At 47.8% G+C, this 22490-nt stretch overlaps 1 protein-coding gene across 1 annotated transcript in view; it reads right to left on the bottom strand.

Annotated features, from left to right (window-relative positions):
• Positions 1-278: 278 nt before the first annotated feature.
• LOC144267418 (SRSF protein kinase 3-like) overlaps positions 279-22490 on the bottom strand; it is a 38076-nt gene continuing 15864 nt past the window's right edge. Inside the window, exons 4-11 of the mRNA XM_077821380.1 lie at positions 21274-21361; positions 20727-20833; positions 16011-16173; positions 11126-11208; positions 10516-10623; positions 9923-9992; positions 9733-9825; positions 279-610 (exon numbers count right to left, since the gene is read on the bottom strand). Of these exons, the coding sequence (XP_077677506.1) occupies positions 354-610; positions 9733-9825; positions 9923-9992; positions 10516-10623; positions 11126-11208; positions 16011-16173; positions 20727-20833; positions 21274-21361 (969 nt within the window). The 3' untranslated portion in view covers positions 279-353. The remainder of the gene's footprint in view (positions 611-9732; positions 9826-9922; positions 9993-10515; positions 10624-11125; positions 11209-16010; positions 16174-20726; positions 20834-21273; positions 21362-22490) is intronic.

The raw sequence follows: 22490 nt of genomic DNA, 5'->3' as shown, positions 1-22490 counted from the left end.
AAACCTAACTTTTCTTTTAATGGAAGTCTAGCTTCTGCAGAAATCAATACGGAAGTTGAGTTATGCCATCTCCATAGACAGATTGGTGGCAGGTTCATAGATGTGGCAATAAATGGGAAAGTAATGGAGTAAAAGCACCTAGGTTCAGGAACAGAGGCGATGGATCCATAGGAACAGATGACAAGCTACTGAGGAAAGAGCGTGAGACTCAATCAGGCTGTTTGGATTATGGTGTTAGGGAAATGGAGCCTGGTGAAGGACAGGAACACAGTGAGAGAAAGGCTGCCAATGCTTGAATTCCACTATGAATTCTATGGCCTGCATCTTCAACAGATTTGCCATCTGGTAGAGTTCTATGTCCTGTGGAATAAACTTATTTTCTGTGTTCCATCTCCAGAGAAGGAGTCACAAGGCTGATCTGGACACTGGTTACTCAGCCATGGGTGTTGAAGGCATTTCAGTGCTGTTGTCCGTTTGGCTGGTATGTATTCCAGCATTGGCAGAAGGAAGCTAGTAAATGGAGCGGCCTCATGCTTTGTCCAGTTGTGTCTGTCCATTAGGGTGTTGTACAGACTGCAGGGGAAAAGCCTGGAAATCCGTAGGAGAGCACCTACCAAAGACGACATAAACACAATACTTCACCATTGAGTATAAAAACCTCCTAAATCCCTCTCCTCTTGCTGCTTTCTTACACACCACCTCCTCCTGGATTCTCCCTGTACCACCTTAAATAATTCTCCTGCTCTTCACTCTTTATACTTATTCGATACCTGTAAGGTGCCACCTGTCAGCCAGTTGTGCTGATCTTTGAACTCCCCCCAGTATGTCAAGATTGCTCTGGTAATAATATGCCCAAAAGTGAATTAAATATTTTAAATGCAGTCACACCAGGGGCCATAAAGTCAGAGACCATCACCTCCCTGCTCCGTGACGCCTCTGTGAATGCAGCCCAAAAATGCACTGGCCCTTTTTTGTTGCCATATCTCACTGCAAACTCATGTATAATTTCTTTATTATGATTATTGCTTTTACAGGCCCAGAAGTCTGGTAGACACTTAACAGAAGACAGAAGACACAGTCCTTGCCTAAAGAGCATGCAGTAAGTCAGGTTAGGCATGGGCAGTACCCAATGGGTCAGTTAAATTTACAAATATACACAATTAATGAGAAAAATATAAATAATGACTATCTTTTGACTCAGTTCTTGTTGGCACCATGGAAGGAAAAAAATGGTTACCTACCTTTTCGTAACTGTTGTTCTTCAAGATGTTTTGCTCATGTCTATTCCATTCTAGGTGTGCATGTGCCCATGTGCGCAGTTGTTGGAGATTTTTGCCTTAGTGGTATCTGTAGGGTCAGCAGCTAAGTTCACTGTAAGCTGCGCAGCCGCAACCTACTTAGCACCATGTAGATGCTCAGGGAACCTCCACGGGGACCTGCCGCAGCCGGGGGAGGGACGCCCCTTCCCCAGCCTCCACCTAGCCCGGCTGCCAACCTGCCGCAGCCGGTGGACCCCTCCCCCGGCACCAACTCTGCTGAGGCCCTGACCTGCCGCGGCCAGGGCAGCCCAGCCCGGCCTGGGATCCAGGTGCAGCCGGGGAGGCCCCTGCACCCAATCCTCTGCCCCAGCCCTGAGCCCCTCATGCCCGGCCCCACCCCAGAGCCCACACACACCTGCACCCCAATCCTCTGTCACACATCACGTCCATAGCACATAAAATTCATTTCACACATGGGTGGGGAAAAATTAGAGGGAACACTAGTTGGCAGTGGTGCCCCCGTGAGTACTGTATATCATGCGCTGGCCCTATACCCCCTCATTTCTTTCTTGCAACTCCAACAGAGGGGCAGGAGGGCGGGTAATGGAATAGACATGAGCAACACATCTTGAAGAACAACAGTTACCAAAAGGTAGGTAACCTTTTTTTCTTCTTCAAGTGCTTGCTCATGTCGATTCCATTCTAGGTGACTCACAAGCAGTGCCAATGGAGATGGGCTCAGGATTCATGGTCTTGCAGCTTGCAGCACTGCTCTGCCAAAGCCAGCATCGTCCTGGGCCTGCTGGGTAAGCGCACAATGGAATGTAAATGTGTGGACAGACAACCAGGTAGCAGCGCTATAGGTCTCTTAGATGGGCACCTGAGCCAAGAAGGTCACTGATGACACTTGCACTCTAGTTGAGTGCGCTATGACTATTGCCAGTGAAGGCACATTCGCTAGCTCGTAGCATTAGCGGATGCAGGCTGTGATTCAGGATGAAATTCTTTGAGCAGACACTGGTCAACCTTTCATCCTGTCTGCCCCTGCAATGAACAGCTGCGTTGACTTGCGAAACAGCCTCGTCCTGTCGATATAGAAGGCCAGCACCCTCCCGACGTCCAGGGTGTGCAACCTGCATTCCTTTTCCGATTTATGAGGCTTCAGGAAGAAGACAGGCAAATATATGTCCGGGCCAGTATGAACTGGAAAACTATCTTGCACAGGAACGCTGAGTTCAGTCGCAGCTGGACCTTATTCTAGTAGAATATGTTGGGCGGTTCTAAAATAAGAGCCCTGATCTCAGACACCCTGTGAGCAGACTTTACTGCATCTTCCAGGAGAGAAAGAGAAGAGAGCAGGAAGCCAGAGGTTCAAAGAGAGACCCCATGAGTCTCGACAGCATGAGATTCAAGTCCCAAGAAGGACAAGCTCCCGGATGTGAGGTGTGACAAAGTTCCTCCTCTGCCTTGGTGGGTCCTCTGCTTATTGGCGGGTTTGCTCGCCTCAGAGGTTCATGGCAGCCCTCAGTTTGGCCACTTTCATGGCTCAAAACTGCCCTTCACTCAGTTAGCCTCATCACTGGCCAGCATGGGGAAAGGACGAACAATCCCCGCAGTCTCTGCTGATCCACCTAGTGGATCGGGGAACAGGCCAGAGACTTTCACCTCTGGTGGAATCCACAGTCCATTTCAACTCCTCTGGTATCAAGTAGGGAGTTGAGGGGATGGGGGGAACCCTGGCCCACCCTCTACTGCGGGTTCCAGCCCAGGGCCCTGTGGATTCCAGCTGTCTACAGTTTTCAGAGTAACAGCCGTGTTAGTCTGTATTCGCAAAAAGAAAAGGAGTACTTGTGGCACCTTAGAGACTAACCAATTTATTTGAGCATGAGCTTTCGTGAGCTACAGCTCACTTCATCAGATGCATACCGTGGAAACTGCAGCAGACTTTATATATACACAGAGAATATGAAACAGTACCTCCTCCCACCCCACTGTCCTGCTGGTAATAGCTTATCTAAAGTAATCGTCAGGTTAGGCCATTTCCAGCACAAATCCAGGTTTTCTCACCCTCCACCCCCCCACACAAATTCACTCTCCTGCTGGTGATAGCCCATCCAAAGTGACAACTCTTTACACAATGTGCATGATAATGAAGTTAGGCCATTTCCTGCACAAATCCAGGTTCTCTCACTCCCTCACCCCCCTCCAAAAACCCACCCCCATACACACACAGACTCACTCTCCTGCTGGTAATAGCTCGTCCAAACTGACCACTCTCCAAGTTTAAATCCAAGTTAAACCAGAACATCTGGGGGGGGGGGGTGTAGGAAAAAACAAGAGGAAATAGGCTACCTTGCATAATGACTTAGCCACTCCCAGTCTCTATTTAAGCCTAAATTAATAGTATCCAATTTGCAAATGAATTCCAATTCAGCAGTTTCTCGCTGGAGTCTGGATTTGAAGTTTTTTTGTTTTAAGATAGCGACCTTCATGTCTGTGATTGCGTGACCAGAGAGATTGAAGTGTTCTCCGACTGGTTTATGAATGTTATAATTCTTGACATCTGATTTGTGTCCATTTATTCTTTTACGTAGAGACTGTCCAGTTTGACCGATGTACATGGCAGAGGGGCATTGCTGGCACATGATGGCATAAATCACATTGGTGGATGTGCAGGTGAACGAGCCTCTGATAGTGTGGCTGATGTTATTAGGCCCTGTGATGGTGTCCCCTGAATAGATATGTGGGCACAATTGGCAACGGGCTTTGTTGCAAGGATAAGTTCCTGGGTTAGTGGTTCTGTTGTGTGGTATGTGGTTGTTGGTGTGGCTCCTGTAACAGCTGCGTGACAGCTAAAACTCCCTGGGCTACTTCCCCATGGCCTCCTCCCGACACCTTCTTTATTCTCACCACAGGACCTTCCTCCTGATGTCTGATAATGCTTGTACTTCTCAGTCTTCCAGTAGTACGCCTTCTCCCTCTCAGCTTCTTGCACCTCTTGATCCCAGCTCCTCGCATGCGCCTCAAACTGAAGTGAACTCCTTTTTAAACCCAGGGTGCCCTGATTAGCCTGCCTTAATTGATTCTAGCAGCTTCTTGATTGACTGCAGGTGTTCTAATCAGCCTGTCTGCCTTAATTGTTTCCAGAAAGTTCCTTACCCAGGGAAAAGGGACCTACTTAACCTGGGGCTAATATATCTGCCTTCTATCACTCTCCTGTAGCCATCTGGCCCGACCCTGTCACAGAGGGCAGAGACACTCCAGACCTTTCAAAAACCGGGCTGTCATGTCATGAGCGAAGACTGACCTGCCTTGGAACGGAGGGTGGAAAGCCAAAATAGTGGCCAGGTGGACCCTGACTGATGACAGGGACAAGCCCTGGAGTTTGAGGTACAGAAGATATTCCAGAATAACCTGCAGCAAGGCCTGCTCAGCCTGGATGCGTCGTTCTGAAGCCCAACACACGAACCTTTTCCACTTGGCCAAGTAAGTAGCTCTGGTGGAGGGTTTTCTGCTACCCAACAAAGCCTGTTGAACCTTGGCCAAGCATTCCCACTCTTCCGCATTCAGCCATGCAGTAGCCATGCTGTCAAGTACAACACCACCAGGTTTGGGAGCAGAAGACTGCCATGGTTCTGGGGCAGCAGGTCCAGCCAGAAAGGTAGCCGCACTGGGGCAGCTACCACAAGGTCCAGCAGTGTGCTGAATCAGTGCTGGCGAAGCCACTTGGGGGCCATCAGGATAACCTTTGCCCTGTACTGTTTGATCTTCAGGAGGACTCTGTGGATCAATGGCACTGGCAAGAAAGCATACATCAGGGCCCTTGACCACAGGAGCAGGAAAGCATCTGACAGGGAACCCCATCCATGCCCCAGAGTGAACAGAACATGTGGCATTTCCTGTTCTGACGGGACGCGAACAAGTCCACTGGAGGGAGTTCCCCACTTCCGGAAGATCATACTGGCAGCCTCCAGATGGAGCGATCACTCGTGGTGAGACGAGAAGGTCCTGTTGAGGCTATCAGCAAACACATTCCTGCTCCTGGGCAGATGTGCAGCTACCAGATGAATGGCCTGCCACTCAAAGAAGTCCCAAAGGCTGGGAGCTTCTTGTCAAAGGCCTGGCTTTGCCCTGCCTCTTGATGTAATATATCGTGGCAGTATTGTCTGTCAGGACTTGCACCACCTTGCCCCTGAGCTGCCTGACCTTGATGTGGAGGGCCAGATCGTCTCGCAGCTGGTGGCCTTGAGTGCTGAGTTTGCCCAGGGGGGCTCCCCAGCCCAGGTCCGAAGCATTGGAGACCAGGGTCAGTAAAGGGGACACAGCTGTGAAGGGAACTCCCTGCAACACCAAGCCGGGGCTCATCCACCATTCCAGGGACAATAGGATGTGATCCGGCACCCTGACTACCCAGTCTAGGTCATGCCCGTTGGGGATGTAAACCAACACCAGCCACACTTGCAGAGGCTGGAGGTGGAGCCGGGCACGACTGACTACATATATACAGGCAGCCATGTGGCCCAACAACCGTGGGCAGGTATGAGCCATGGTGAGCGGGTGGTTCTTCACATGGGAGATCAGGTCCTACATGGCCTGAAAACATGCCTCTGGAAGGAAGGCTCTGGCTCACGTGGAGTTGAGAACCGCCCCTATGAACTCTATGCGCTGGACTGGCCTTAAGGTGGATTTTTTCTCATTTACCAGCAGGCCCAGGTCATGGCAGATCAAGGCTTCTCTGCACTTGTTCCTGAGACCTGCCCTTGATAAGCCCGTTATTGAGATATGTGAAGACCTGGACCCCTCAACATCTCAGGTCAGCGTGCACTGGCGCCATACATTTTGTGAAGACCCTTGGGGCCGATGAGAGGCCAAAGGGGAGCGCAGTAAATTGGAAATGGCGTCCGCCCACTATAAAACAGACGAAATGCCTGAGACCTTGGAATATGGAAATAACCATCCTTCAGGTCAAGGGAGGCATATCAGTCTCCTGGATCCAGGGAGGCGATGATGGAGGCCAGGGAAACCATGCAAAACTTCAACTTCGTGAGAGACTTGCTGAGGCGCTGCAGGTCCAAAATGGGTCTGAGGCCCCCTTTTGCTTTCGGGATGAGGAAGTAGTGGGAGTGGAACCCCTTTCCTGTCATGTCCTGAGGGATCTCCTCCACTGCCCCCAGGCACAGGGGGTTCTCGACTCACAAACAAGGAGTTGCTCATGAGAAGGGTCCCTGAAGAGGGATGGGAAGGAGGGCAGGTGAGAGGGAGGGGTAGCCGAAAACTGCAAGGTGTATCCTTTGACACTGTGTCCAGCACCCAGGGGTCTGAGGTGACCCAGGCCCAGGCCGAGTGCTAGGGACGAAGTCAGTTGAGGAAAGAATGGGATGGATCCTGGGAGTTGACTGGGACATCGCTCTTGAGCGCCCTCTTGAAATGAGTGCTTCCGACCCCTGAGATGCTTTGCTGGGGTGGACTGTGCAGGCAAGTGGGAGGAGGAAGGGCGGCGGCAGCGGTTGAAACTTATGTCCACATCCCTTCTCCTTGCAGGCCCTGGACGGGCTGCCAAAAGGCATGCCTCATGCACTGACCTAGCCCGGTGCCGTCAGTGGCACCAACTGTTGCTCCAAGGCGGCGGCAGATGCGCGGTGCAAAGAGGGCGTCAACATGACCGGCACTCCCCACGTGCTCCAATAAGGCCACTGCGCTGGCCACTGGCCATGCTGCCAAGGTGCTGCCATCAATGTCGATGCGGCCTCAGGTGCCCAATTGCACCGGTGGAGTGTAGGTGAGGGGCTGAACTGCTCTTCCATGCCAGTGGAATCCCCTTCCAGTGACCGTGATGGGGCTGTCGACGCCTGAATCTGCCTGCTGACTGTCGCTGCTGGAGACCAGTGCCTGGAGCGAGAGGATCAGTGCCATTATCGAGGGGACCGGTGCCAGGGGGACCAGAGCTGTGACGGGGAGTGCTCCCACAGGGCAGGCGACGGAGATCTGTGCCGAGAGGATGACCGTCGGGAGGACAAATGGTGCTGGTAGCATGGAGACAGGCGCCTCCCTCTAGGCAATCCGCCTCGAGACAGCAGGGACTGCGATTGCGGCGCCGGGGACAGAGGGTGAGCCTGAGAGGATCCGGGCTGTGACTCCAGTGATCTGCGGCATGGAGGTAGAGAGCACTGTCTTGTCTCGAGGGATCAGTGGCGCTCCAATGCCCCTTGAGGGGTCTTAGCGGCTGGCTTGCCCTCATAGGGAACCTTTGCCCTTCCTCTGGCACATGCTGTGTTGGCGGCACGGGTAGAGGCTGTGCTCTCTCGGCTCTTGGGAAGGAGTCAATCCCATCAGGAGTTTGGGTCCCATACCACTTTCGGGAGTCGGTGGTTGATCCTTCAACGGGCTAAAGGCCCCGACCAGGGAGGCACGTCCACATGGCTCTGGAGTGGCTGGGCAGCCTGAACTGGGTCCTTTGCCCGATGTCCCATGGCCCTTCTTGTCTGGTGCCAGGGAACCATGCTTCCTTGCTTTCTTTTCGGGAACAGGCGGTAGGGAGCGGTGCCAGGTGGAGCTCACGGCTGGGGGTGTGCTGTGACCGAGACCAAGGGGAGTCTCGGTGGGACAGCTTGGAATCTGGATGAAGGGCACATCTCCATGAGGAGAGCCTGCAAACGAATATCCTGCTCCCTCTGAGTCCTGGGCTGAAAGTTTTTACAAATACAGCACTTGTTCTTCACTTGTGATTCCCCCAAGCAGTTGAGGCAGCTGCTGTGGGGATCACTTCCAGGTCTAGGCCTGTTTCAGTCCGCACAGGGCTTAAACCCAGAGACCGGGGCATACCCTGCCTGGGGGGACTCTAACTGCTAACTACTTAACTACACTTAACAAGTACTTACCACTAACTACTATAAACGATTGGTCTCGTTAGAGCTGGTATGGCAACCCCCATTTTTGCATGTTTTGTGTGTGTGTGTGTGTGTCTTCCTACTGTATTTTCCACTACATGCATCTGATGCAGTGGGCTTTAGCCCACAAAAGCTTATTCTCAAATAAATTTGTTAGTCTCTAAGGTGCCACAAGTCCTCCTCGTTCTTTCTACTATAAACAAACTATTTACAAGGCCTTAAGACTCAAGTCAGTAGAGAGGAAACCGCTAACCCTTGTGATGCAATGAAAGGTTCTCCAACTAACCACCACAGGAGCAACCGAGAGGGCGTAGGGCCGGTGGCGCCTGATATACTAATGCATGAGCATGGCACTCAAGGGAGCGCCACTGCTGACCCTAAGGATACTGCTACGGCAAAAATCTCTGACAACCACACACACCTAGAAAGGAATCGACATGAGCAAGCATTCGAAGGAGAATGAGCCTTCAAGAGGGACCTGAATGAGCTGGGAGGAGATTGTCAGACCAATATTTGGAGGTTCTCCCAGGTATGGGAGCATGATAGAGCACTAAAAAGGCACAGAAATGGTAGTGAGAGAAAAATATTAGTGGCAGGTCCTTTGAGGCTGTTTCACTGGCTGAGTGGAGAAAGGAACATAGTAAGAGACTAAGTGGGAAAGTGGGGAGGGACAGTGTTAGGTAGGGCCTTGGAGTCAAGGACAAAATGTTTAAACTTGATGAGCCAAAGGAGAGGCAGCAAAGAGATTCAAACAGAGGAGAGGGCGCATTTTAGACAGACTGGGCTGGAGGCAAAGGGGGCGGAGCTGGGAAGAGAATGTGCTTGTCCTCTCTCAGCATAAATCCTGAATTTCAGGCTTCTGCCAGCTTGACTCTCATTTAATTATTTTCATCCCGTTTCTACTCTCTCTCTCACTGGACTAAGAAACTGCTACCAACTTTAGAATTTTGTACAGGCATCCATCTCCTGAGTAACTCTCCAGTCAAAAGGTTGGCATAGCAAGGTCCTAGAGGACTTCATGGAGTCTTCAGCTCTCCTCCCTGATAACAGAGAGCTTTGCTTAAGATAGCTTTTTGTTTGTTTTTCAAAGAGCAAGTTATTTAGGGGTGGGTCAGAGATCTGCACCCTTCTGCACAGGTGGCGACTTTCCATTGTGCCGGGGGGTTCTTGACCCCTGGTTCTGCCCTAGGCCCCACCCCCACTCCACCCCTGTCTCCAAGGCCACACCTCTGCCCTGCCCCACATCTTCCCACCCCTGCTGTGACTCTTCTTGCCCCGTTCCATCCCTCCCTCCAGTGTGCCATGTCCTTGCTCCTCCCCTTCCTCCTTCCAGCCTCCTGCATGCTGCAAAACAGCTGATTGCAGCAGGCAGGTGGGAGGGGGAAGTGCTGATTGGCAGGACCCACTGGTGGGCAGGAGGCACTGATACGAACAGGGCACTGGGGGGAAAGGGAGGTGGGGGATAGGGAGCCTGTCGGTGGGTGCTCAGCACCCACCATTTTTTTCCCATGGGTGCTCCAGCCCTGGAGCACCCACGGAGTCAGCGCCTCTGCCTCTCTGGGTAACTCCCCAGCTCCTATTTTCACCTTGTCCGCTGAAGAATTTTGATGACTGTTTCCAGGAGAAAGCAATTTTAGGAGGAATTCTTCCCAGGAGTTCAATGATACGAGCAACATGATCTAGAGAGAGAGAGAGAATGGGGGAAAATGAGAGGCTCGATATTTAGATTTTATGACCATGTCATCAATAAAGTCACTGAAGATGACAGAATCCTACCATCATCTCTGGAGAAATATTTCCCAGCCTGGGGTTCAAAAAGGAGGTTGCCGGTCGCCATTTCAAATGCCTGGAAATGAAATAGCCTATTAATCCAACTCAGTGCCCAAGCCAGACAGTCAAGAGAGTCATTCTTCACCAGTCCCTCCACTCCCTCAGCACCACCCCATTCTTCACTTCTCCAATACTCCATGACACAGGAATGTTCCCAAGATAAGGAAACACCTGCAGGTGCTCTGCCACCACAGACATCACATTCCCCTTTGCCTGGGTAAATCTCAGTGTGTATCTGGTTCAGTTTGACATATGTTAGGTTCCATATATAGGATATTAAATTGCCTTGTAATCAATATAGGGACAAGAAAATTAAGAGGAGGTTTATCTGCAGTACAACTTTGAACAGAAGTTGGTATTTGCAGAGTGCCTATTTTTAATAACATGACTTCTTCAGACAAGATTTTTCTTACTCCCAAATGCAGTAAGATAAATTGATGGCTGCAGACAGATATTTTCGCAGGGTTGCTGGTGTGTCATTCATGTTCACATCTGTGGTAAACTGCAGTCACCATGTCCATTGGGCTGAGAGTCCCTACCAGGCAGGCTGTGCTCCAGATATCTGCAGGAGTGCTGTAATCTAACCCAAGAAGAACTTCCAGGGCTCGGTATGGCTGGGTCTGGATCTCTTTGGAAAGGGGCTTGTACTGCAAGAGAAAGGACAGACTATGGCTAGTGGTTCACAACTGATTAAAAACAAAGAAAATCACAGCAAAGTCCAGGACACAGTGGGACAGACCATGGATGGAACATGCTGAATGCACATACCCAATCTCATGCAGGATACAGCAGATCTACGTTCTGAACCCCACAACACCTGGTGTGATTTCCCTTCATTCTCTTCATGATTAGACATTTCTACTTGATTGACATTGTTTGACATTCCTAGCTGTAGAAGCTAACTGTATGCACATACAAGCTTGTCCAAAGCATGCAGCATGACCCAGAGTATAGAGCTCAGCTCTGAGCTGGAAGTGCAGAGGACAAACACACACATTACAAGATGAGATCACTCTCTCTTTCACAGCACACGCTGCAATAAAACTTTTCAAGGAGATGTACAGTGATGGACAGACACCAAGATCAGAGTCAGAAAAGAGAGAACAGGCTCCTTTATCATGGGGGGGGTGAGAGTTGAAACTGACTCACGGTCCAGCATGCGCTGCCTAGGTCTGCAATTTTCACTCCCATTTTCATTATATTGTAATGATCCAATTGATTGGCAAGAATTCCTGAATGAGGAAAAACAGAGCTTAAATTCACAACTTTGCTAGATACAATAAATCATGGTTTTAAGACAGACACTGGATTTATGGTTTATTACAACAATCTGTAACCCACTAATCCCCCTTTTGTCCTATGACTCAGACCCTATGAAGGCCACTTCACCTTAAATGATCCCTCAGCATATGTGCTAAGCACGAAAGCTAAACTATCTGATTGATCTTGTATTTAGCTGTGACTCCCTGAGTACCTTTCCCAGACCTGAGGAAGAGCTCTGTGTAGCTCCAAAGCTTGTCTCTCTCACCAACAGAAGTCAGACCAATAAAAGATATTAGCTCATCACTCTTGTCTCTCTGTCTCCAAACTAACAGGTATCTCATTCAACACAGATCATTCATGTATGTTTTTGCCTTTATCTAATGTCTTTCAGCCCAAAGGATCCTACAGTGCTTTACAGAGAGGTGATTCCTCTTTACCTACCACTGAAACTTCTATGTGCTTAGGAGAGGACACAAAGAAGAATCTGGTATCCAGTTAGATCGGCAAGAAGATTTTAGAAGAACAGCCTGTCATTGTCTGAAGTGGAGCATTGGGGTCAGCACCAACTGAGAGGGAAGAGTGCCCCCTACTCAGTCACTCACCCACTCTGCATCACAGTGCCCTTACCACCAAGCTGGGGCACTGGGGCCAACACTGACTCAGGAAAGAGCACTCCCTCCTAAGTCCCTCAGACCAGAGCCATAGCACTCGCTTTTCTCCTCTGACAATATCAGCAAAAGGAAATATGACCCCTCCAGGGTACTGACTTCAGAGCAGATTCTGTCTGCCAGACAATTGAAAGGCGACCAGCTACCTTTTCACAGAATCATAGAATATCAGGGTTGGAAGAGACCTCAGGAGGCCATCTAGTCCAACCTCTTGCTCAAAGCAGGACAAACCCCCAACTAAATCATCCCAGCCAGGGCTTTGTCAAGCCAGGCCTTAAAAACCTCTAAGGATGGAGATTCCACAGTGCTTCACCACCGTCCTAGTGAAATAGTGTTTCCTAATATCCAACCTAGACCTCGCCCACTGCAACTTGAGACCGTTACTCCTCATTCTGTCATCTGCCGCCACTGAGAACAGCTGAGCTCCATCTTCTTTGGAACCCCCCCTTCAGGTAATTGAAGGCTGCTATCAAATCCCCCCTCACTCTTCTCTTCTGCAGACTAAATAACCCCAGTTCCCTCAGTCTCTCCTCATAAGTCATGTGCCCCAGCCCTCTAATCATTTTCGTTGCTCACAGCTGGACTCTCTCCAATTTGTCCACATCCCTTCTGTAGTGGGGGGACCAAAACTGGACACAATACTCCAAGTGTGGCCTCACCAGTGCCAAATAGAGGGGAATAATCACTTCCCTCGATCTGCTGGCAATGCTCCTACTAATACAGCCCAATATGCGGTTGGCCTTCTTGGCAACAAGGGCACACTGCTGACTCATATCCAGCTTCTTGTCCACTGTAATCCCCAGGTCCTTTTCTGCAGAACTGCTGCTTAGCCAGTCGGTCCCCAGCCTGTAGCGGTGCATGGGATTCTTCCGCCCTAAGTGCAGGACTCTGCACTTGTCCTTGTTGAACCTCATCAGATTTCTTTTGGCCCAATCCTCTAATTTGTCTAGGTCACTCTGGACCCTATCCCTACCCTTCAGCGTATCTACCTCTCCCCCCAGCTTAGTGTCATCTGTGAACTTGCTGAGGGTGCAATTCATCCTATCATCCAGATCATTAACAAAGCTGTTGAACAAAACTGGCTCCCGGATCAACCCCTGGGGCACTCCACTTGATACCGGCTGCCAACTAGACATCGAGCCATTGATCACTACCCGTAGAGCCCAACAATCTAGCCAGCTTTCTATCCACCTTATAATTCATTCATCCAATCCATATTTTTTTATCTTGCTGGCAAAAATACGGTGGGAGAGCATATCAAAAGCTTTGCTAAAGTCAAGATATATCACATCCACCGCTTTCCCCATATCCACAGAGCCAGTTATCTCATCACAGAAGGCAATCAGGTAGGTCAGGCATGACTTGCCCTTGGTGAATCTATGTTGACTGTTCCTGATCACCTTCCTCTCTTTTGATTTTTATCTTGGAAAAGACATCCCTTTCCCTCAAATATCTTCCAGATTATGTTACTTTACAATGAAGTGCTCATTAATATGTCATACACTACCATGCAAGCCTGATTCAAGCAAAAATCTGTCAATAATTTAGTGTCACCATTCACCCTAGCTCAGTGGTTTGAGCATTAGCCTGCTAAACCCAGGGTTGTGAGTTCAATTCTTGAGGGGGCCATTTAGGGATCTAGGGCAAAAATTGGGGATTGGTCCTGCTTTGAGCAGGGGGTTGGACTAGATGACCTCCTGAGGTCCCTTCCAGCCCTGATAGTCTATGATTCTATGATTAGGCCCATGAAACAGCAGCACCATGAGACAAGCTCTGACATAAAATGTGTTACATCTCCCAGATCATTCCTAGAAGGTGAGGAATATCTCTGGTGCAAAGACTCAGACTACAAGTGCTGGTGTTGTGTTTAAATTACAGAAAGGAAGTAGGTTTCAGAGTGGTAGAGTCTGTGTCAGCAAAAACAATGAGAAGTCCTTGTGGCACCTTAGAGACTAACACATTTATTTGGGCATAAGCTTTTGTGGGCTAAAACCCACTTCATCAGATGCATGGAGTGGAAAATGCAGTAGAGAGATATAAATACACAGCATATGAAAAGATGGGAGTTACCTTACCAAGTGGGGGGTCAGTGCTAACGAGCCAACTCAGTTAAGGTGGAAGTGGGCTATTCTCACCTTCACTGAATTGGCTCATTAGCCATGACCCCCACTTGGTAAGGCAACTCCCATCTTTTCATATGCTGTGTATTTAATCATAGAATCATAGAATATCAGGGTTGGAAGGGATCTCAGGAGGTCATCTAGTCCAACCCCCTGCTCAAAAGCAGGACCCATCCCCAATTAAATCATCCCAGCCAGGGCTTTGTCAAGCCTGACCTTAAAAACTTCTAAGGAAGGAGATTCCACCACCTCCCTAGGCAATGCATTCCAGTGTTTCACCACCTCCTAGTGAAAAAGTTTTTCCTAATATCCAACCTAAACCTCCCTACCGCTCTACTGTATTTTCCACTCCATTCATCTGATGAAGTGGGTTTTAGCCCAAGAAAGCTTATGCCCAAATAAATTTGTTAGTCTCTAAGGTGCCACAAGGACCCCTCATCATTTTTTTTTAGAAAGGAAGTAGCATTCTCAGAATAAGAACCTAAATAGAACAGAATAGAATGGAATAGTTTAACACTGAGAACATGAACTAGATGTTCTCCTCTGAAGATTTCTTGTCAAATGTCACTGTCTGGATCACAAGTGAGGACTAGTTTGCAGTGACAGAGCTGTGTATATGTGTGAGCAGGAGTAAAAGGCATCAGCAGATCTGTAGGAGGGAGTGGGAGGAGATGCTGCAGGGCTGGATTGAGGGGCATCAACTGCGTCAGAATAGCAGGGGGAGCTGCGTGTCCATCTCATCGTGATGTCCCCATGAATTGCATAGTTTTGAGGCTGCTGCTCCCTTTCAGCAGATCAGATTTGTTTCCATTCCTGTGCCAATACAATCCCCCTCTCTGTTTCTGATATTCTGGTTGTCAGACATGGTTCTCAGATCTATGGTGATAAATTTAACTGGGCAAAGAGTGGCTGGATAGGAATTCCTACTTCGTCAATTTTGATGGGACTAATGGAAAGCAACTGGGCCTTGCTGGTGCCCCAGTCAGGCAAAGACATTTATTGGGATAACTGTACTCTCTGAGACACGAGAGCCTGTCGCAGCAGCTCTTGATGCCAGGACATTGAGCTTTGTGAAACAGGAGTTTGATCTTGACTGTGGCTGCTGTTAAACTGTCTCGGAGAAAACAGAAGTCACAAATGAGAATGTTTTATTTTAAAGTCACAGAAGCCAGTGCATAAAGCAAAAAAACAAAAAAACAAAAAAACAAAAAACAAAAACCCACCCAAACAAAAAAAAACAAGGGAGGGCTTTATTTTCCAGCATTTGCTGTTTATGAAGGCTGTTGGTCTATCTGCACTGACTCCAGGGCTCACAGACTGCCCCAGGTGAAAGAGGACACAGGAAAAAACATTAGCCCATTGAGTTACATAGGTACTATCCACAACCAGAAGAAGCACTGAGATGAAGAGACCCTGAGAAGTCATTACAATGCCTATATAAGCCTGAAGAAGAGCAGTAAACACAGGTCTCCTTTAAACATCAAATACTAGAGATGGGCCTTTGCATGGTTAAAACAAAGTACTTTGGGTTACAATTAGCACGAAAAGTGCTATACAAGGTGGACCTGTATTGTACTGTAAGGCTGTGAGTAATTTCTCAGAAGTGATGGAAATGTACAGTATCAGCAAATGCTCATAATTTTCCAGTTGCTCCTACACACAAACCCATCTGCAGCAGCATGTCTATGCACAAACAGACCTAGACTGGGATTTGAGTGATTGGTATATGAGACAGATAGGCTTACTCCTGGAAACTAGAGGTGGAAAAGGCATACCAATACAGGGTCATCTAGGCCAATGGCCTCTTACCAGGGAGTGGAGGAATTTCTCCAACTGTATATTTACGCTTGGTATGAAGTCTCCATAGGCTGAAGTTGGGGTGTAGTAAGCAGGAATGTTCTTGTTCCTCGCAGGAATCCTAGCACCTGTATGAGTCCCACTTTCTGTACTAAACTCTGCAAATCTTTACCCTTTCCAGCCTACCTGGTTTCTTTAGGCCCAGATCTATGCTTTGGATCCAGGCAGCCGTGTCATGCAGAAGCTTCTGGAGACTCTCTTCATCCACCTGCAGCAAGATGTTCTCTGGCTTGATGTCTGTGTGGATAATCCGACAATTGGTATGCAGGAACTGCAGCCCTGCCAGTACCTGTATGAACCACAGACGGTGATTAACAATCAGGAATGCAGAGACCACTCCTAGCAGCAGCTTTAGGTGATGTCACAAAAGAAAGAGTCCAACATAATAGACTTGGTGTTTCACACAGATTCTGATGTTTATGAAGAATGAGACACAGATGACATGGAAAATTCTGAAGGAGGCCATCCCAATATAGGGAATCCCATGCATCTGCTTGGAGTCAGCATCTGTGACAGGGTGCTGAGTGAGAAGGATTTCCTCAGCCCCTGTCACTCCAGCCTCAATCAAGGGGAATGGATTGGGGCTGGGTGAATAGCCCAGTGTCTACCTGGTAATAGGCAGTACCTGCCAGCCTCATTAGCCAGGGCTATAAAGGCTGGGAGGAAGCTGGAGGGAGGAAGGTAGGTAGGTGGGGGGAGGCCCAGGCCGGCCAGGCCAGGCCAGGCCCGGCCCGGCCCGGCCCGGCCCGGCACAGCACAGCACAGCACAGCACAGCACAGAGGGAGGTGGGAGTCTTCTGGTTTGTTGCTGGCCAGGCCTGCAGTTGGCTGTGAAACCTGTACATTGGTGGAAAGTGGTGGCAGGAAAACAAGTGGAAATAAAGAACACTGGTGTTGCATCAAGTTGAGGTGTTCCTGACTGACTGGAGAGGGCAACAGGGGCCGAAACCAGAGGGGCCCAACATGCACCTTGCTATACCTGGGGGCTTGTCCGAGATCTGAAGCCAGCACAAAAACTTGGTGGCTCAGAGATGGAGGGAACCCTGCAGTGGCTAGCAAAGCAACAGGAGAAGATGCAGAAGGCACTGCAAGCCTTCCAGCAATCCCACCAGCTAGAGAGGCAGGCCTTACTTACCTGGCAGGCGGAGCAACAGAAAACTCTCCAGGACTTTATAAAGGAGCAGGTCAGTGTGCAGCAGCAGCTCCTACAAGACTGGTGAATCCCCTGTGAGGTGAGGGCACCCGTGCAACGGTGTTAGGCCTATGTAAGATGGCCGATGACCCGGACACCTTTCTTTGTAGCTTTGAGTGGGTAGCCATGGGTGCCAGATGGGATAGGGCAACCTGGGCCCTACAACTGGCTCACTATGTGGCCGGCAAGGCTCAAGCCACCTATATGCCACTGAGCAACGACCAGGCCAAGGACTATGAGGTGGTGAAGGCAGCCGTCCTAGACCGCATAGGGCTGTCAGCAGAGAAATACTGGCAGAAGTTTGTCTTACCTTACCTACCTTGACTGGCTAGAGGGGCATTATGGGAGCAAGTGGTGTGATACAACTAATGGTTTCATCATAGGACCTAGAAAGAAAGAGGTGACGTCTGAGCTACTTGGATTTAGCATAGTGAGAAATGGGGAACTCCCACATTGCACTAGTACAAAGAAAGTAGATTTTGGGGAACCAAGTAGCAAGGTGCAATGGAAGGAAGTATTACAATCCACTCATAAGAAAGTGGCTGGGGACACTATAATTAAGGTGCAAAAGGATATAATTTGACCAGGAAAAATGTAAGCAACAAGACATGGCTTTTCATGAACTGGCTCAGATTTGTGATCACTAATTATCATGCTGACCAACATCATCTCATTGTTTCTTGGTCTCTCTAGCCTCACCCACAACTGTTTGTTGCATCAATCTGTTGTCTGTAATCTTACACTTAGATTGTAAGCTTTTTGAGACAGGGACTTTCTCTTTGTTATATAGGTTTTTACAGTACCTAGCACAAAGGGGCCTTGGTCTCTAGGCACTACCATATTACAAATAAGTAGAAATAAAACCTGCAATGGTATTGGGGAGAGACCCAAACAAGAATATATAGAGTTAGTTAAAGTGTGTAGGGAAAAGAGAAGGACAACGGTTCATCGCTGCAGGAAAAGGATACCTTGTTATGGAGCACGGAAAGTCTGAAGAGTCAAGAATTTAGGGACTTAACTGTTTGGGAAGAAAACATACTCTACACATGGAGAATAACCCACTAATGAACATTGATTAGTAAATGAAGGTTTTAACAGACTCACTGATACTCACAAGACATTGTTTCTGAGTTAGCCAAATATAATATCAGTAGCAGCAGAATGGCTACTGAAAAGTCCTGTTTTACACTCTAAGTCACATGTTGACAGATTTTCTTAACACTTTCAAAATAAACCACTTTCTGGGCTGCACATCAAATAAGGAGAAATTTCAGCCTCAAAGATAATTTGTGGGGGGGAAGAGTACCTAACCCACTTCAAATGGAGGGAACAGAAGGAAAATGCCACCTCAGCAGTCCCTAACTCTAGTAATAAGAATTATTGTTTGCTTAGCACTTTAAAGACCGGTATGAAGACAAAGGTTCCTGTCTCAAGATCTTAAGTAGACAAAGGATGGAGGAAGGGATACAATAAGAAGCAACGTTTGAGTGAAGTTGAGCACACAGCTTGTTAGTTCCAAGATGTTCAGATGAATTTTCCCATGGGAGCAGGAGTTAATTCAGAGTAAGATGGCCTCTTAATTCCCACCCATAGAGGGTTTCAGATGCTATTTGAGAAACAGGCTAAAGGAGGAAGAGTCCATTTCATCTACACCAAGCCTCTGGAGGAGGCTGGGGTGCTTAGGTAGCAAATGTTCCTCTGACATCTTGACAAGTGGATCACAGAAAAACTCAAGAGTTCTGAGATGTACCATGTGGTTGTAACTGAACTTTGAGATCTGTTAGCCTTTTCCATTCCCTAGCAGTTCATGGACACTGTGTAAGAAACATCGTTTCTGGCACGTTTGTTTAAGTAAAATACCAAGACTATGTGGAGGATGGAGAAAGATTGTGGTTCTGATCAGAGCATGGGGGATTACTCCCTGAATGAAAATATCATTCAGCCATGGCACTTGCTGCAGCCCAGGCCTCTGGTTGTGTTGTGTGGAAGGAAAGAGAGAGCTATGAAGCAAAGTGCTAGCAATTTGTAATACCATGAAGAAAGCTATATAGACAAACCTCACAGTGAAACTGGAGCCAACTCAGGACTGCTTAACTAAGTGGTCTCCATGTGTATCTTGCTTTCAGTGCTGGCTATGACTGCACACTGAAGTCAGCTTGTCAACAGCAGATTTTTAATTGTGGAGGGAGGAAAAAAAAATTTTCTATGATGTTGTCAAAGCTACAGCAGCCAGATGGAGGTTCTTATGTCAACAGACGGTATGGATGACAGGCAGGTTTGTTTCATGTGTCCCTGTGGGCAGCAGATTAATTTTCAAGAGTTGCTCAGTGAAGTAACACTCCATAATACTGACTATTCTGAGCTGAACCAACTTTCCAAATATGTCACTTTGCAACCTGCAACCTCAACAATATCAGTAGTGACAGGTTTCAGAGTAGCAGCCGTGTTAGTCTGTATTCGCAAAAAGAAAAGGAGTACTTGTGGCACCTTAGAGACTAACCAATTTATTTGAGCATAAGCTTTCGTGACAAAAGCTTATGCTCAAATAAACTGGTTAGTCTCTAAGGTGCCACAAGTACTCCTTTTCTTTTTGCGAATATCAGTAGTGAATTTCCCAGGCACCGGTCTACAAAAGACCACTGAAATCTGAATAAGCAGCTCTTTTAAAATTCCAGTAAAATTAGGGGTTAGGCCAGGCTAGGCAACCCAAAGGTCACGCAAGGACATTGATTCTTTTCACCGTATGCATTTTAATGTTAGGTACTGCCACACAATTCAGGTTAAAACATATACTTGTATTTCCTGTTAGCTAACAGCTTTTTAGTTATTTCATCATTTTGGTATTTTTGTTAACTAATTTTGTAATGTCTTAAAAATATCTTGGATTTTTATTGACTTTTCATAGCAAAAAGTCCTGATGCGTTTGACAAATAAATCTAGACAGAGCTTATTTCTGCCACTGAAGTGCAGGCACCTCTGGAGCAAGACGAGGAAGTTGTTTTGTCATGCACAGTAACAGCACACATCAGTTTAATACATAAAGAAGTGCCTCAGTAGTGCCTCCGGGTCTGTTTCTGCAACCTGAGGCTGCTTTGTTCGAGCTCTGGTGGGCGAATATGGCTGTACCGGTTTGGAAGACTCGCAACTGGTCCTGCTAGCCCAAGAGATGAGACCTGGGCACAGCTTTTGCTCTGTTTGTTCTTCCTTGGATTTATGTCACATTTTTACTTTTTGTTTTCTTCCCTGAAGGGACGACGGGCCAGTACTTCCTTGTAACAGGTTTGACCCCTTTGGTCTGTTCCTCTGTGGGTTTATTTTAATGACACTGGAATAAACTGCAGACAAACCCAACCAGTATATTGTTAGCTATTCCAGTCCTCTTCACTGGAAGATAAAAACATACTAGCCTAAGATGTGCATGTGAGAGGGCAGGTGTGTAATTGGGTAGGGAAATGATCTCCATCTCACCAGAATTGTATTTAAATTTGGGACAAAACCACATTTGGATTTTATGCTTTAGTAAAATAATCCTGAGTGTTCTAAAAGGTTCCTCCACTGCACACCCAACCTGCCCAGCTATCTTCTCTACCCCCAGGCCTCCCCCACCCCGCTCCCTGTGTCCTCACGCTTCCAGTGCTCCGAGCTCTCACCTGCTGTAGGACTTTTTTCACAAAGGGCAAGGGGAGACCCTGGGCTCCATGGCTCCTCATCAGACATCGCAGAGAAGGGCCCAGCAACTCAAATACCAAGCACACATGTAGGAAAGTCAGGGATTCACTGAGAGAGAGAGAGAGAATGCTATCCCCACTCACTTTGATGTTAACTAGACAAGCCACAGCCAACCCCTCCCTCCCAGCTGCCATCCTACGCCCCACTCCCCAGGCTGGCCCCTGACTCCCACTCCCAGTGCCATCCTATGCCCCCCAGACTGGCCCCCGCTCTCAGCTGCCATCCTATGCCCCCTCAGCTAGTCCTTCGCTCCCACACCCAGTCCCCATCCCACACACCCCCTCCCCCAGTCCAGCCCCTCTCTTCCACTCCCAGCTGCCATTCTACATACCCCAGGCTGGCCCCTTGCTCCCAATTCCAGGCCCATCCCTCCCACACGGACACAGCCAGTCTTTTCAACAGCATAGCATTCTGTCTGGCTGATGGCATTGCAAACAGAGAAAGCCACTATTCTTAGCTGAAGGATATGGAAGCCATTTGCTCCAATCATTTTAAAGTCATCTAAACAATGGATAATATTCTTCCCTGCCCGGTCCTTCTTCTTCATGCTGCTCACCTGAGAGTGGTCAAAAAAAAACAACCCTCTTATTTAGTGGAATACATGTATCGGGTCTCTCTCTCACTCTCTGCATTTTTATCCTGCCATCCACCACCATATCTGAGCCTCTTCCATGTAAAAATCTATATCAAGGTCCCTAGAGGATTCTATAGTAAGTCTCTCCATTTTTTTGAGGCTAATAGCTCTGCTTGGGGTATTTTGTTTATGGATGGTTGCTTAATTTGGATGCTTTCATGTATGTTCTTTTGGTGAAACCCAACAATGAGAGAATTGAACAAACCCAACTCCAATTACATTAGCGGAGTCCGATCCCTGATGGTGAATTTCCTCATAATTATCCAGCTGTATCCCAGGTGAAGGGTAGACACAATTCCCCATAAATAGCCTAGCTGTCTGATCAGCTCAGATATTTCCTGACAATCCCCCTCTGGGGTACTTACCACCACTAAAGCCATCACAACTGACTCCCTTCCAAGGGTATTTCCCACATATATGGAAAGGTTGTTTTTCCACATGACCACAGCTTATCATGCTCATCAGAATTGTCTCATTACTTCCTTGTTTGTGTACCCCCATCCAGTTGTTCTCTCTTGGCTTATGTTTATATTGTAAGCTCGTTGGGGCAGGGACCATCTCTTTGTTGTTTGTTTGTACAGCACCTAGCACAATGAGGATGAGATATCTAGAAACTACTGCAGTGCAGGTAGCAAATAATAAAAATGGTATCACTTCAAGAACCTGAAGATTAGAATTTTTGGCCCACCATCTGGGTATAACAAATTCTGTTAGTCCAGTGAAAAATATGTCAGCATGTTGGCATGTTTCCTTTTAGAAACTTATAGCTCCCCTAAATATTTTCTTGTAATTAGGGCTGTTGCGCGATTAAAAAGATGACTAGAATACCATTTATTTAATTTTTTTTTGTTTTCCCCATTTTCAAATATATTGATTTCAATTACAACACAGAATACAAAGTGTACAGTAGCTCACTTTCTATTTATTTTTGATTACAAATATTTGCACTGTAAAAAAGTATTTCCTTTCACCTAATACAAGCACCGTGGGGCAATCTCTTCATCATGAAAGTTTAATTTACAAATGTAGAATTATGTACAAAAAACCCTGC

Source organism: Eretmochelys imbricata, chromosome 7 (genome assembly GCF_965152235.1).
Source record: "Eretmochelys imbricata isolate rEreImb1 chromosome 7, rEreImb1.hap1, whole genome shotgun sequence".
NCBI classification, from domain to species: Eukaryota; Metazoa; Chordata; order Testudines; family Cheloniidae; genus Eretmochelys; species Eretmochelys imbricata.
The sequence above is the reverse complement of the archived record's forward strand: the minus strand, read 5'-3'. Positions and strand labels throughout refer to the sequence as shown.